Here is a 14,193-nt window from a genome sequence, read left to right as displayed (position 1 = left end):
GGGAGAGGTGGGTGCCGAGCCAGGATTATTAATAGTGCCGCTTGATTAGTTAGGGGAAGGTGAATGTGATACTGCCACCACCGTTGTCCCCTGAGCATCTGACACCTGCGAGGAGGGGGACATCGCATTCCCAAAATAAACAAGGCAAGGCTGCTATATAAGTGGGGTGCCCACGCGGGGTTTCACCTTCCCGTGAGCACCTCCCCAATCCTCCAGCCTTTCCCAGTACGACTCACGAACAGCCGACAGGTAAGTTTCACAGTAGGGAAAGAAGGAGAGACAGAACCCCGGGTTTTTTTTACACCAAGATGGATTCACCTTTGGATTGTTGGTGCCAGCGGGGGCTCGAACGGCACGATCCCTTTTGACCTGTCTGGTACAATCCCACCCCCACCCCCCCAGCCGCCCCAAGCAAACTTCTCCGCGGGCTCTTGCCGAAGAAGACGGGAGCATCTTCCTTTGCCCGAGGACGAGCTGAAGGCAGCGCAGGTGAAGAAACAATCCAACGGAGGACGCCGGAGAGAGGGGCGGGCTGTGAGGATGAGTTGGGGAGCAGGGAATTGGACCGCGCGGATGAAGAGAGACGGGGTGAAAAGGAACAGAGGTGGACCGAGAAAGCAACGAGAGGGACCGGGGGGGGGTGTGCTGCCCCGAAGACAACGCCTGGAGCTCGGGGAAAAAGAAGGAGGCTAGCCAGCCGCGCTCTCATCCGGCTGATGCGTGCGCTCTGAAAAGCCGAAGAGAAGACCACGAGCAATCCGCTTGTACAAGGGCTTCCACCCCCAGGAGCCCTCACCTGCTGTATTTTAGCTGGGCTCTTATTACCCGCCCCACCGAAAGTTTTGCATCCTAATTGCTTGGGTTTCTTAGACCTGCAGTCGTTTGCTCTTTTTGAGCGTCTTTATTGGCCATCGCCACGTGTGTTTTCTTGAAGGGCTATTATACGTGCCTGCTACTTGCCGAAGTGGGAATGTGTCTAGTCTGGCTGGGGAGAAAGTGTGTCTGTTAAAGTCTGCAAAGTTTGCAGTTGCTGGTTGGTGCTCAACAAATGCTCAGGTTCCCAGACGATAGTAGAGCTGCAGGCTTGTGGTGTGCGATGCAGAAGTGATGCAGCTATGGCTGGACCTTGGGGGCGGGGGGCGGGGCAGAGAGTGGCAGGAGAGGAGGGCGTTTGGAATAAACTCCATTTTATACCTGCAATCATGATGGTGCTATGAATGAAGTGAGTTCAAATGCAAAAGGGCACATGCACCGAGTTTGTTTTTCGTTCCAGTTTGGTAAATTGTTGCATTGTTTTTCTTATTTATTTATTGCATTTTTATACTGCCCACTAGCCGAAGCTCTCTAACATCAGGGATGTAGAAGCAGTTGGAAAGGATGGGATGGCAATTGGGATTGGAGAGAGAAATGTTTGTTGTGTGCTTCACAAATAAAGTAATGCATGTGACCATTAAAAGGTCCCCAACCGCCTACTGTAAATTACCTAGCTGTACCACTGGGCAAACATGTCCAGGTGGGTCTCCCCAAATCCTCATGGGTTCCAGGCCCATCTCACCCACCCCCATCACCAGGTTGCAGAAGTAAGAAGAGCAATGCCTTGTGCCACAAAATAGATCTACTTTTGATGGGGGAAGGAGTGCAATAATCCCATTAGCTTTCCCTATGTTATTCACTTCCAGCCCATGGAATAATTAAAAGGAAAGAAAGAAGCTGCAAACCATTTATTCCATGGATGGTTGCTTACTAGTACACGTGTCATGTCTTCAAAAAGTTACAGGGTACAGTATCTTTAACATGTCCCTTTATCATTGAACCAATCTTTTGAAGGCTGGAGAAAGGGTTGCTCTGTGAAGAAGAGTTCTGTTTAACTCTCAAGCTTGCTGACCAACAAAATTTGTCCCAACCATCAATTGCTTCATTTGGGATGTGGCAATGAGCCTGCTGCTATTGGAGTTTCATTTATGTAAAATGGACTTGGGTGTGTGTGCTTGAGTCACATCAGCAGCAGCAGCAGCGGCAGCCAGAGCATCTTTGCTTCTGGCGGAGGAGCAGTGGGTATCAGGTGTATAGAAGAGAAGAACAGGTGCTAGTTCTGCTGTGGATTCAGGCCCCTTCCTTCCCAGCTCACTCTCGCTCTCCAGAGTTTTTAGTCAAGATCTTTAGCAGCCTTCTCCAAATCCAGACTGGGCAAGGAGACTAAAGCACAACCCAGGATGCTTTGGGGCCAAAAGCCACAGATCCATGTGTTTAAATTAGAATCTGACACAGCCAAGCAGAAAGAAGCCAAGATGTAGGGCAGGGGGGTATGTGTACCTGATTTAACAGCAAAAAGGGACGGGATACACTTACGGCTTGGATGAGGGCCGATAAACTGAAGCTGAATCCCAATAAGGCAGAGGCCTTGTGGGTTGGTGGTTCTGATGCCTGGGAATTGGGATGTTTGCCTTTTCTGGATGGAGTTGCACTGAATCTGAAGCAGCAAGTCCATAGTTTGGGGGTGCTCTTGGATGCATCCTTCTCACTGGAGGCCCAGGTGTCCTCGCTGGACCAGAGCGCCCATTATCTACTTTGGTTGGTATGCTAACTATGCCTGTTTCTTTATAGGGATAGTCTAGGCATGGTCATTCATGGATTGGCATCTTCACAATTAGACTACTGTGATGTGCTCTATGTGGGGCTACCCATGTGTGTGGTTCAGAAGCTGCAACTAGCAGCTAGGGTGCTCATTGGACACCTAGCTATGCTCATACAAAACCTGTGTTAAAAGAACTGCATTGGCTACCTGTTAGCTATCAAGCCACATGCAAAGTTATGTCATAACCCTACAAAGCCCTAAACAACTTGGGACCAGCATACCTAGCAGACCACCTTCCCTTATATGCACCCAGACTACAGCTACAGTCCTCAAAGCAGGTCCTGCTGGCCATTCCAAAACGAACAGAATTTTGCAATGAAAAACCTTGGCAGCAGGCCTTCTCTGTAGTGGCACCCACCCTCTGGAAAACATGCCCTCATGCGGTTCAGGAGGCAGAAAACTTAACATCCTTTAAATGCCTCCTGAAAACATACCTTTTCACATAGTCTTTCCCCAGATTTTTAACTTACCTAGTTTTATATGGCTTATTTTTTAAAAAAAAACATTTTTTTAACGTTTTAAATTTATCTGACACTTGTTGTATTTTATGGTTTAAATTGTGTGCTGCCCAGAGAGCCTCGGCTAATGGGCAGTATAAAAATGTAATAAATAAAATAAAATAAAATAAAGAGGACCTGGGTTTCAAAAGGCTGAAAATTGTTAGTACAATGATTGGGAACAGTTCTCCAGGATTTCAGGCAAGGGTCTTTTCTGAGCTTTCCCTAAAGATGCTAGAGATTGCACTGGAAGGGGGCCTTCTGCATGCACTGAATTATGGGACCCAGGACCCTTCTTTAGCCCAAACATGCATTTGTGGACCCACTTCTGATGGTTTTTATCACAAATTTGAAGGTGGTAGTGCTGATGTTTTAACCCACTTCAGGACACACTGCAGTCCAGGAGTGGGTCCCAACCCACCAATTGAACTCCAGTGGTGTAGACCAGCCTTACTTAATCTGGTGCTATCCAATGATATTGGACTACAACTCACATCGCCCAAGCCACAGTCTTGCTGGCTGTGGAAGATTGGGGATGTAGGGCCTGTTCAGACAACATGCTAAACCATGGTTAAGCTGCTAACCCTTTTGCAGTAAGTTTTTACTGAGCATGTTTAAGTCATGGTTATGTAGCCACCATGGTTAGGAATGGTTCACATGACATGCTAAACCATAATGCTTAACCACTGTAGCTTAGCGTGTCATCTGAACAATGTCACTGTCTATGACATCAGGCTGGAACCAGGTTGAGGAAGACTGGTGAGTCGCCCAGAGAGCTTCAGCTATTGGGCAGTATAGAAATGCAATAATAAATAAATAAATAAATAAATATCAGCTAGTTTGTTTCTCACAGCAACCAGAGCATATCATAGTTGTCTGCCCTGTAGGTAATCCTTGAATTTAATAAATACATATATTACTGCTGTAAGCAATATTTCTGGGTAGGTATATTTTAAAAATGTTGTTAGGGAAATTCTATACAGCTTTCTTCTGCTCTGTCTGTCATTCAGTGCAAGGCACACACTGTGCAACTGACTCTGTTACACCTAGCAATGTGTAATACTGTTTGAACTGGTGCTTTAAAGGTTTTATTGAAGGCAGCAATGGTATATTCACTAGTAAGCAATGCTTTTTTAAAAAAATTGCCAGTGCAGTTCCTGGTTTCCCAGAATCTAAGGTCTCAGCTGCATTTTAGTTCTGTTGCTAGTTCTTAGAGTAGTGCCCAATGTTTTGTTTTGTTAATATTACTTCCCTTGAGCAACTCATTTTTATAGCAAAATTTGGGTTAAGTTATCTACTTGAATTAAATATGTTTATTATTCTTTGCAGCTATTTATGATTCTGAGGCTGTTCTATGTAGCACAAACAATTTTCCGAGGCTTCTGCTGCATCTTTTTTGCTGTTTCCCAGAAATTTCACCATCTCATGGGCAAAAACATTTTTTAAAAGATTTAATAAGTAATCATTTTAAAAAAAATATTATCACCTAACTGATTATATTAAATACTATTGTAAATTATTAAGAGAGAGAAAGAGAGAGAGAGAGAGAGAGAGAGAGAGAGATTTGCTTCAGTCTGGAGTTTAGAAGCAGTTGTGTCCATCCGTTGCTTACCTGAATGTATTCTGTTAGTAGAGCAATCGAAGTCAAATAATTCCTAGCCAGAATTCCTGACTATCAGCCATGCTGGCTGGGGCTAATGGGAGTTGAAGTTCAAAACATCTGGAAAGCAGCAATTTGGACAAGGCTGACTTGAAGGATGAGTTTGGATGACATCCGTCTTCTTCAATATCTGCCCCCCAGATATCATGGCCTACAACTCCCAGCACTACTGACTATGCTGGCTGGGGGTGATGGGAGTTGAAGTCCAAAACATCTGGAAGGCAGTTTAAACCACAGTGGCTCAAATTGATTGTGGGAATCTAGAATTTGTGTTTGGTAGAGTTTACTCCCAATTAAATGTCCATAGAATTGCAGTTTCATTGCTACCAGTTTAGTAGCATGGAAATACTGTAATATAGCTTCCCCAAGTCTGCTGTGCTTTAGAAGTTTGGACTTCAACTCCATTATCCGCAATGTCTCTGGATGATTGGAGTCATAGGCCAACACATCTGAAGGACACCAGTAGTAGTTCAGTGGACTTTCTGTCTTTTTAAAAGTCCATTGCTTGTTTAGTAACAGGGGGAATACTGCTCAGTATGGCCAGATGCAAAAAAGAATGCCTCCCCATACTTTAAATAATTCTGCAGAAAACGTGGGATTCAGGGAGATATGGCTTGGCATGGAGGAGAGAGAAAAGCCGTACCTGTGGAAAAACTCTCCCCTCTACACGACTAGCAAATGAAATCTACTGATATTAGAGTGTGGGACTTTGACCAGAGGGACCTCGAATGCCCCCACTGGGTGACCTTGAGCCTGCTACTAACTCTGTGGGTCACCTTCCCCACAGATTTGTTGTGAGGATAGATGGCAAGGGAGACATACGGGGACACTGCTCAGGCTGCTGGACCCCACCCAGCTGCTTGGAGGAGGGCTGAGTGGGATCAAGTACACGAAGATGCTTGTCCTGTCCTCCTCTTCCTTTGGGAGTCGTCCTCTTCCCAACACACCAGCGCACCGGCCCAGCCTTGGGATGACCCCCCCCCGCCCTCTCCCTGACTTCCTGCTTCCCCCTCTTTCCCACCTTCCAAAGAGCAGCATCTCGCCCAAGAGATCCAAACATCGCTTGCCCCAGTCAAAACCACCATGAACCGTTGTGCTACACCGGTCATCACTTTACAAACTAGCTGGTGCGCGCCTGGCGGAGCGGCACGCAGAGAGAGACGCACGCCCGGCGCCTCGCGGCCCTTTCTGCTGCTCCTGCTTGCGGCTGGCACGGCTCCAGTCCCTGAGCCGGTGTGTGCCAATCCCGCCCGGCAGCCTTGGTCATATGAGCCCAAAGGATGAGGAGAAGGGCTCTTTCCCTCCCCCTGTCTTCTCCGAAAGTCTTCTTTGCACTTCTCTCCCTCTCTTTTGTTCCCACAGTTGAAAGAATGGCGATGACCGACCTACTCAGCGCTGCCGACATCAGGGCTGCAATAGCAGCCTTCGCAGGTGAGACGCGGCGGAGCCTTCGCGCGCAGGGAGGGAAGGATAGAGCTGGGAGCTTTGGGAGGGAGGGTCGTTTCTTAAAAGTCGGTCTGAACAAGGAGAGGGGTCCGCAGGGATGTCGGAAAAAGAAGGGATCGGGTTGTGGGGGGAGGCTGGGAGCCCAGAAAGGATGAGCCAGGGGGAAAGTCCACGGATGCTGTCCTCCGCTACGCTCCCTTGAGAAACTCCTAGAATGGTGACAAGAAACGCTTCGTTAATTTTGGACCACTGAGATCCAGGGATCCGGAGCCGCGAACTCTGAACTCCAGGTAGCCGGGAAGTTTCACATTTTATTTGTAGCAGCCTTGAGAGTGGCATAAGGAGCACTGAGCTTCAGGACTTCTCCTGGCATCAAGTCCTTCACCCTCTGCTTTTTAGCAATGCTTCCTTCCCCAGAGTAAACCCCTTCCCCATTCCCAATAATATTTTCCTCCCTTCCCCATCTTTCCAAGAACTTGCCTTCATTGTCCCAGTCTTATATTATTGTTGCTATTCTTGTTTGTTTCTTTGTGCTTTCCAGGATGCAGAAGTTGGTCTTAAGAAATCAATGGGCTTTAGTGAAGTGAGGCTACAGGAGCAGGTTTAGGGGCGCCAATGATCCAAATGACTCTTGCAAGCTCCCCTCTTGCGTTTTGCTGGCAGCAATAGTCTGCTGTTGCCACCAGTTGGAGACTGTGGGCAGGGTGGGACATCCATCAGCTGTAGCTTGCATGGCCAGCCACACCAAACTCTACTTACAAAATTGCCTCTTGTACTATTAAAACTGAAAGTGTCCTGCCCTGCTTTTCAGCTGGTCACTCTAGAGCAACCACTCCCAGTCTGGTGGACTCAAACTCCTATCATCCCCATACTTGCTGAGGGTGTTGGAATATGGAGTCCATTCAACATAACTGGAGGGTACCAAGTTGCAGAAGGCTGCCCTAGAATCTTCCAGTTTGGAAGGACGAACCCTTCCTATAGCTATTCCTTTGGCAATATGTATCTTTGGAAACATGGAGTCCGAACCTGTCCAAACTGGTGTCCTCAGATCTTTTGGATGCTCATCATCCCTAACCAGCATGATGAGCTATGCTGGGACTTTTAGTCCCAAACATCTATAGGGCATCATATTGAAGAAGACAGATGCGCTCCAAACTCTTTCTCCAAGACACAGCCTTCTCCAAACTGGTACACTCGAGATGTTTTGGAATTCAACTCCCATCAACCCCAACCAACATGGCTAATCTCGGGAATTCTGGGAGTTGCAGTCCAAAATGTCTGGGGGACATGAGATTGAGAAAGGCTGCCGCAAGGCATTCTTACCCTAAACACGTGAATCAGGAGTAGGTGCCCTCCAAATATTCTGGATTACAACTTCTATAATCCCTGACCACTCACCAAATTGGTTCAGGCTAGAAATTGTAGTCCAAACCATCTGGATGGCACCTGGTTATGTCCTGTAGATTAGCCTATCTAGATCATAAGCAGGAAGCCCAAACCATGCATGGTCCATCCCATCCAGGCATCTGCAATAGGGTGGCCAGGTGAGAAAGATGGCAGCATTCCTCTACCTTTTCCTTGCAACATTCCTGCTGCCCTGATATGACATTGATATAGGGCAGGATACAAATGTTTTAATAATAAATAAATAAATAATTTTTATTGCTGTTCAGAAGAGGCAATGTCTAGAGGTGTAGCTTGCATCCTCCAAATCGCCACCCACCTACCCCCAAATCCTAAACCACTGCAATGGCCCCTTTGGTAACCCCATTTTTCTCCTAGCTCCTGCTGTGTGACCTTGGCAAATGCCACGCAAAGGGCTGAGCTCTAAAGGGAACTCATCATCACAGCCTGAGCCCAAGAGGAACTAAAGGCGAGATGAATCTGCCTAAATTGCTCCAGCAATCACTGGTTCGGGGGTGGGGGGGCAGAGGGAGGGAAATGGAAAGAGCAGAGTCCTCTAGGAATGGAGTGATTCCACATGCCTCCCTCCCTCCTCTTTTCCTTCATTGATTCTCTCTTGATTTGCATGCAGTGCCAGAGAAAAGCTGCTGCCCAAATGAAGAGGCACTGCCTGATCAGGGCACTTCTGAGAGGTCGCTGTGTTAGATTTCCCTAGTGCCACCTCGGAATATAGAAGCCCATTGGCAAGAATGAGCCCAAGGCTTAATTTCAGAAGAGGTTAAGCTTCTGAAGTCTTTTATTTTATATTTAGTTAAGGGCAGTGGGGGAGAGCCTGGGCTCAGACAGGAGCTGCAGCACAGCAGTCTCTGGATAAATGTGCCAGAATATATGCATTCCTCTCCAAAACACATACAAACTATCAATCAGAGAAAACTTTAAACTACTGGCACATCTCCCCGTGCCCTCTGGTGCCATTTCTTCCTCCTATTTGATTTGAAGCCCACCCTCCTGCTTAGGACCTAAGCCATAGGTGTACCGAACAGATAATTATTTTAAAATATGAGAATTAAGGCTGCAGTCTTCCACATTCTTACTTAAGCCTGTCTTTTTCCAACTGTGCTTGAACCTTGCGGGCTGTCTTCATGGAGCTGGGCTGGTGCTGCCTCCCATTTCAACCCCGCACTTTTCCTCTCCCAGGGTGGTTTTGGGTAATCCCGATGCTGAAGAGGGAGTGTGGGGTTTCTGGGTGGCCATCTGGGTCCCGGAGCCACCCCTGCCCTCTTATTGGTGGAAGGTGACCAATCGCTGGTCGCCTTCCACCCAGCTCTGCCCCCAGGTTGACCCCAGATTGGCCCCGGAACAATGACACACATCAAAAGCACCATGTTGACGTGGCTTCCTTTGAAAAAGTCAGGGTATATCCCTGACATTTTCATATCACAGCATCGCAGGGAAGCTGCATGATGGCTATGAAGCTGCACTTGCATCATCTAACCAATGTGGTGCAGATCCACAGTGACCACGGGGCTTTCCCTGTATATACACAGCCCCCTGGACATCCAATGGGAATCAGAAAGCTTTTGATCTCATTCCCTAGAAGGGGTGTTTATGTGTATGTGTGTAATTGATCTGTTGAGTTGCTATACCTCCGTATCTTTCCTCCAAATATTATATTATATTCTTGGCTTATTTTAAAATTATTAGTTTCCCTGTCTGATATCAACTGCTTTCAAAGGTGCTGAAGAAACATTGTAATCATGAATTAAGGACTGCCCTATGCCATGACTAGATGGCCTGCAATCCAGAAAAATGGCTAGTTCACACATATTTCTTCTAGCTCACAGCTCACAGAGATCTAGATTAGGCATTTGTGGCACATCAGCAACAGCTTGGAAAGGGGAAAGGGGAGGGTGGGGGAGAGAACAAATTAGCAGGTTGGTTTCCAGATTAGGTCCTATAACACTGTTTCTCAGCTTTCAGATGTTTTGGGATATGACTCCCAGATTTCCTGATCCTGATCCATGCTGGCTAGGGCTGCTGGGAGTTGAAATCCAAAATATCCAGAAAGCACCAGTTTGGGCATGGCTGTTCTATATGGTATGGCTTGGAAGCACATGGTGTAGCTATTTTGTTAAAGCTAACTAGCTTTAATCAGTACTTGAACGGCAAAGCAATTGGGATTCCCAAGTATGCTGCCTTGAGTTCTATAACTCAAGAAAGGTGAGGTGCTGACTGTAAATTCCTTGCAGGAATTGGTATTCTACTTCGTAAAGTGCTATGAACTGTGGCTGAACAAGATAAATTGATGATGATGATGGTGATGATGATGATGATGATTGGAATCATAAACGTCTAGCAAGTGGGCACCTACACGTTAGCACCTCACTAACTTCGTTAAGTTTTTGCTTCCTCACGATGTCCCTTCTTTTTTAAAAAAAAAATGAAAAAATGAAATGCTTCCTCTTGCATTCCTTTGTTTCCCAATCTGCCTTCCAAAAGATCACAAAGTCAACCTTGCTACATCAACATTTGATTATACACTTTGTAAGACCTTAGTTATGCTATCATCAGCATGGGCTGGTGCCTGCATGCATGTAACTGAATTGATCTGTACTTCATTGTTACATTCTCAATCACTTGCAACTGAACAGGTGATCTGGCTTCATTAAAAAGCAGTGCATTTGAGAGGATTTGTGGTGCTACACTAGCCCTTCCCCAACCTGGTGCCCTCCAGATTTTAGGACCATTGGCTATGCTGGATGGTCTGATGTCAATGGGACTTGATGTCCAAAGCATCTGGGGGGCACTAAATTGAGGAAAGCTGTGCTAGACCTACGATGGCCCATTAACACGCGCAAGCCATCATCACTTGATGTTGGTGTCATGACATCAGGCATATGTGTCAATCAGTCCTATAGTTCCTACATCTTGAAAGTAAATGAACCTTGCGCCATCTGTAGAGGGAGAAGGTTGCTAAAGTGCCTTGTTAATAATCAGTGTAAACAGAGGTACCCTGTTCAATTCTTCCCCTCCTACAGCTCCAGACTCTTTTAACCATCAGAAGTTCTTTGTGATGGTAGGGATGAAAAAGAAGACTCCTGAAGAAGTGAGGCAAATTTTTCACATTATGGACAGAGATCGAAGTGGGTTTATTGAGGAGGAGGAACTACAGTAAGCAAAGATCTACTGTTTATTTATTTACTTGCACTTATATACCACCTTTTGTATTCAGGAAGACATTAAGGTGGTGTACAAGAATTTTAAACACCAAATCCATAAAACAATATAAACAAGAACATTACAAATGGGGGGAAACCAGTAAAAATTCAACTTCACATCTTGAAGACTAAACTCAAAAAGATGCAACACATCACCCTTTCCAAAGGCCAAGAGAGTGGGGGGCAGTCAAAATTCTTGAGGGAGCACATTCCGTAGCCTGGGAGCAATACAGGAGAAAACCCTTTCATGCCTGCCTGGCAAATAGGCTTCTGTGGGTAATGGCACCTGTCAAACAGCCTCTCTTGCAAATCTGCATAGCGAGACAGCTGGGCTACATAGATAGCCAGGTCCTAAGCCATTTGGAGTATTAAAAGTTAAAATCAAAACCCTGAATTGAAGCCAGAAAGCAACTGACTACCAGGGCAGGTCTTTCAGGGCAGATGTAATAAGGCCCTGGTTCTGCGCCCAGGTTAGCAGCTTAGTGGCCAAATCTTGTACCAATTGAAGCTTCTGGACACTTTTCAGGGATCACCCTGCGTAGAGCACATTGGAGTGATAAAAAACAACTGTTTGTGGTGTCAGAAAATGTATCTTTTAAACTGAACCGCATTATGTTTGATTGTGTTTTAATTCTCTGTTGCAAACCACTTTGAAGCACCTTTTGGAAGAAAACTGGGTATTGTAAGATCTTCTGTATCAGCTTCCTCCCCTGCCCCTTTTTCTTGTTCATAGGTTGTTAGTGAATAACTTTTCCCCAGAGGGCAGAACCCTGACTGCTAAGGAAACCAAGGCAATTATGGCCTCTGGAGATAAAGATGGAGATGGCAAAATAGGCATTGAAGGTACGTGCCCTGCTCTGGAGGGATCACATGGGGCACCAGGAAGTTAGATTGAAATCATCAATACCAAGAGCAAACAAGCATTAAGATGTGGGGATTCCCAAAATGCATGATGGGACATACTAGTATGCCAGACAAGAAATATATATATTTAATTATTACATTAATAGCTCTTGTTAGCTCAAGGTAACCAGCTCTAGAAGAGGTGGCCCACTGCATTTCAGCGTCTCTTTCCAACCAGCCACTGATTGGAGGCAGGTCATTCTACTTCATCACTGCATGGGATCAGTCATTCATGCTCCAAAGGTGCAGTAGATTTCCCCATCCATGAAGGAGGGTGTCTATTGTGTCCCTGCATGAATAATTGCTCTAGGCATGCATTCTAGTGTACTAGTGTGACCATTGATCCAGTCGTGCATAACTGGGGGAGAGGATGAGCAAAAGGGCATGGCCTCAGCTCCCCATTTTTTAATGAATTTGTCCACAGAACACAGCATTTAAAAAAAAAAAAAAAAAAAAGGTTGCAAAAAAAAATCCCTTCCTACTGATGTTTCAAATCCCTATAGTTTCTATGTTTTTGTTCCTGCACCTTCCCCTCTCGTGAATCATGCCTGGGGAAATGCATGACTCAAGAATCTAGGCCACATTGGTGTGCCAGAAACAGGAGTTGACCTATGTCCTAGAACCAGCACTTCAGTTGTGCCTTTGGCCATGCGGACATAGGGTGTCTCTACATTATGGGAAAAACCCCGCACCCTATTATGTTCAATGATATAGCACCATCCAGTGGCAGAATAATAGCACTATACCAAACTTATATGCTGGGGAAGCCCCACAATTATTTATGATTATTTTAAATACTGCATTATCTCCATTATTATTTTTAATGAGAGTGCCAGGGAAAAGCAAGGGATATATCTTGGAGGTTGATGGTGTCATGTAAAATAACCCACAAACTTCTGTTAGTGCCCAATCACGAGGATGCAATAAATCACTCAAGTAGAAAATGTCAGAGAGACACATGTTATGTATTCATTTAGCATCCTTTCAATGCATCAGGAGAGAAAAACAGTCCAAGATGAGGAGGATGAAGATTCACCTAGGTGGCCATTCCAAACAAATATCAAGCAAGCCAATAAAAGTCAGTGCAGATGGCCTCAAGGTTTTTAGAGCAATTAGGAAATGGGGAAGAAGTTAGTAAGGGCCACTATGTAAGTATTATTGTTGGCATCTGTTGCTTCTAACTTCAATCATTCTCAGCCCTGCCCAAATCTTCCATTCAGGGTGGCCCAGGTAGGTTTTCTGGGTCTCAGTCAAGAGCAGCAAAGATTTTTTTGTTGGCAGTTGGGGGTTTAAAGCTCCATAATGAAATACAGCTATCTGGGAATGACCACAGCAATATAAATAGGGTTCTTGCATCAGAATATCCGCCTCTGCCTCTTGATGGTTAAAAAACAACAACACATATTTATTTGGTAAACCTAAAGCACCCTTTTACTCCTTTATTGTGCTACTGACACCAGTGAATCACTGAGTAGAGAACTTGCATCCAGAACCATACTGGCCTCATAAACCATAAGCAATGAGAATGGTCCCTGTTAATACAGCCCTGACATGGTGTAATACTAGCATTCTACTGACTTTCTTCCTCACCTCTGTCTCTGCTGCAGAATTCGTAAGCATGGTGGCTGAATCCTAAAGGCTTTGACCAATCTGAACCATCCATCCACCCTTGACCACCTGATTCCAGCTATTTTCTGCTGACCTCCTTGGTTCTTCTTCTCTTGATTTATGTTGTTTTATACTCCAACATTGTTCTCTGCAGCCCTATAGCTATGTAATTGTGCTGAAAGATGCTGTTAAAGTAATAAAGGTCACATCAACCTGGGCTCTGCTCTCCCTGCCTTTCACATGTGACTTATTTTATTCAGTCTTGCAAAGGAGGAAGAAAGTATATGAGGTATATTCCTCTTGGAAGTTTAGTTACACCCGACCATCCACTGACCCACTGTAATGGAGGCCAGCATGACGACAGAAGGATTTACGAAAAATGTTTCAGCAGGACTATGCCATTGATAAATACTGTAATCTCATCTCACTGCTTTATAGCAAAAGCAATGTTGTCCTCCCCAAGTCTCCAGGATACATGGAGATTATACACACACACACACACACACACACACACACACACACACACGCACACACCCCTGACAACTGGCTAGTGATAGCAAATACATAACTTCATTTGGCAAGCAATTCCTTTGATTTAACTGCCCTTGAAGCTGTAAAACATTTCTTTCTTAGCAGCTAACTTTAGATTTCCCTCTAAATGCTTGGTCATTCTTCCCCTATATATTCTGTCCATCATGTCTTCCAGATGCAGGGATGGACAATAGTGTTTACACCTACCAGCAGTCCTACTCAGTAGTTTCGGACAGGAAATAAAGTGACTTGTACTATCGAGAAGAAATGTGGATGATTAGAAAGGAAATA

At 45.4% G+C, this 14,193-nt stretch overlaps 1 protein-coding gene across 1 annotated transcript; it reads left to right on the top strand.

Annotated features, from left to right (window-relative positions):
• Positions 1-241: 241 nt before the first annotated feature.
• On the top strand, positions 242-13,588 carry LOC134404028 (parvalbumin, muscle-like). Its single transcript, XM_063134585.1, has 5 exons — positions 242-249; positions 6,155-6,223; positions 10,681-10,813; positions 11,594-11,703; positions 13,371-13,588. The coding sequence occupies exons 2-5, from the start codon at positions 6,163-6,165 to the stop codon at positions 13,397-13,399; spliced, it is 333 nt and encodes a 110-aa protein (XP_062990655.1). The 5' UTR covers positions 242-249; positions 6,155-6,162; the 3' UTR covers positions 13,400-13,588.
• The last annotated feature ends 605 nt before the right edge of the window (positions 13,589-14,193 follow it).

Source organism: Elgaria multicarinata, chromosome 9 (assembly GCF_023053635.1).
Source record: "Elgaria multicarinata webbii isolate HBS135686 ecotype San Diego chromosome 9, rElgMul1.1.pri, whole genome shotgun sequence".
Taxonomy (NCBI): domain Eukaryota; kingdom Metazoa; phylum Chordata; class Lepidosauria; order Squamata; family Anguidae; genus Elgaria; species Elgaria multicarinata.
The sequence above is the reverse complement of the archived record's forward strand: the minus strand, read 5'-3'. Positions and strand labels throughout refer to the sequence as shown.

Excerpts from the sequence above, each read along its gene's own strand:
- LOC134404028 (XM_063134585.1), top strand. The coding sequence starts at position 6,163 with ATGGCGATGACCGACCTACTCAGCGCTGCCGACATCAGGGCTGCAATA. Across the intron at positions 10,814-11,593 it reads ATTGAGGAGGAGGAACTACA|GTTGTTAGTGAATAACTTTT; the intron begins GTAAGCAAAGAT and ends TCTTGTTCATAG. Across the intron at positions 11,704-13,370 it reads TGGCAAAATAGGCATTGAAG|AATTCGTAAGCATGGTGGCT; the intron begins GTACGTGCCCTG and ends TCTCTGCTGCAG.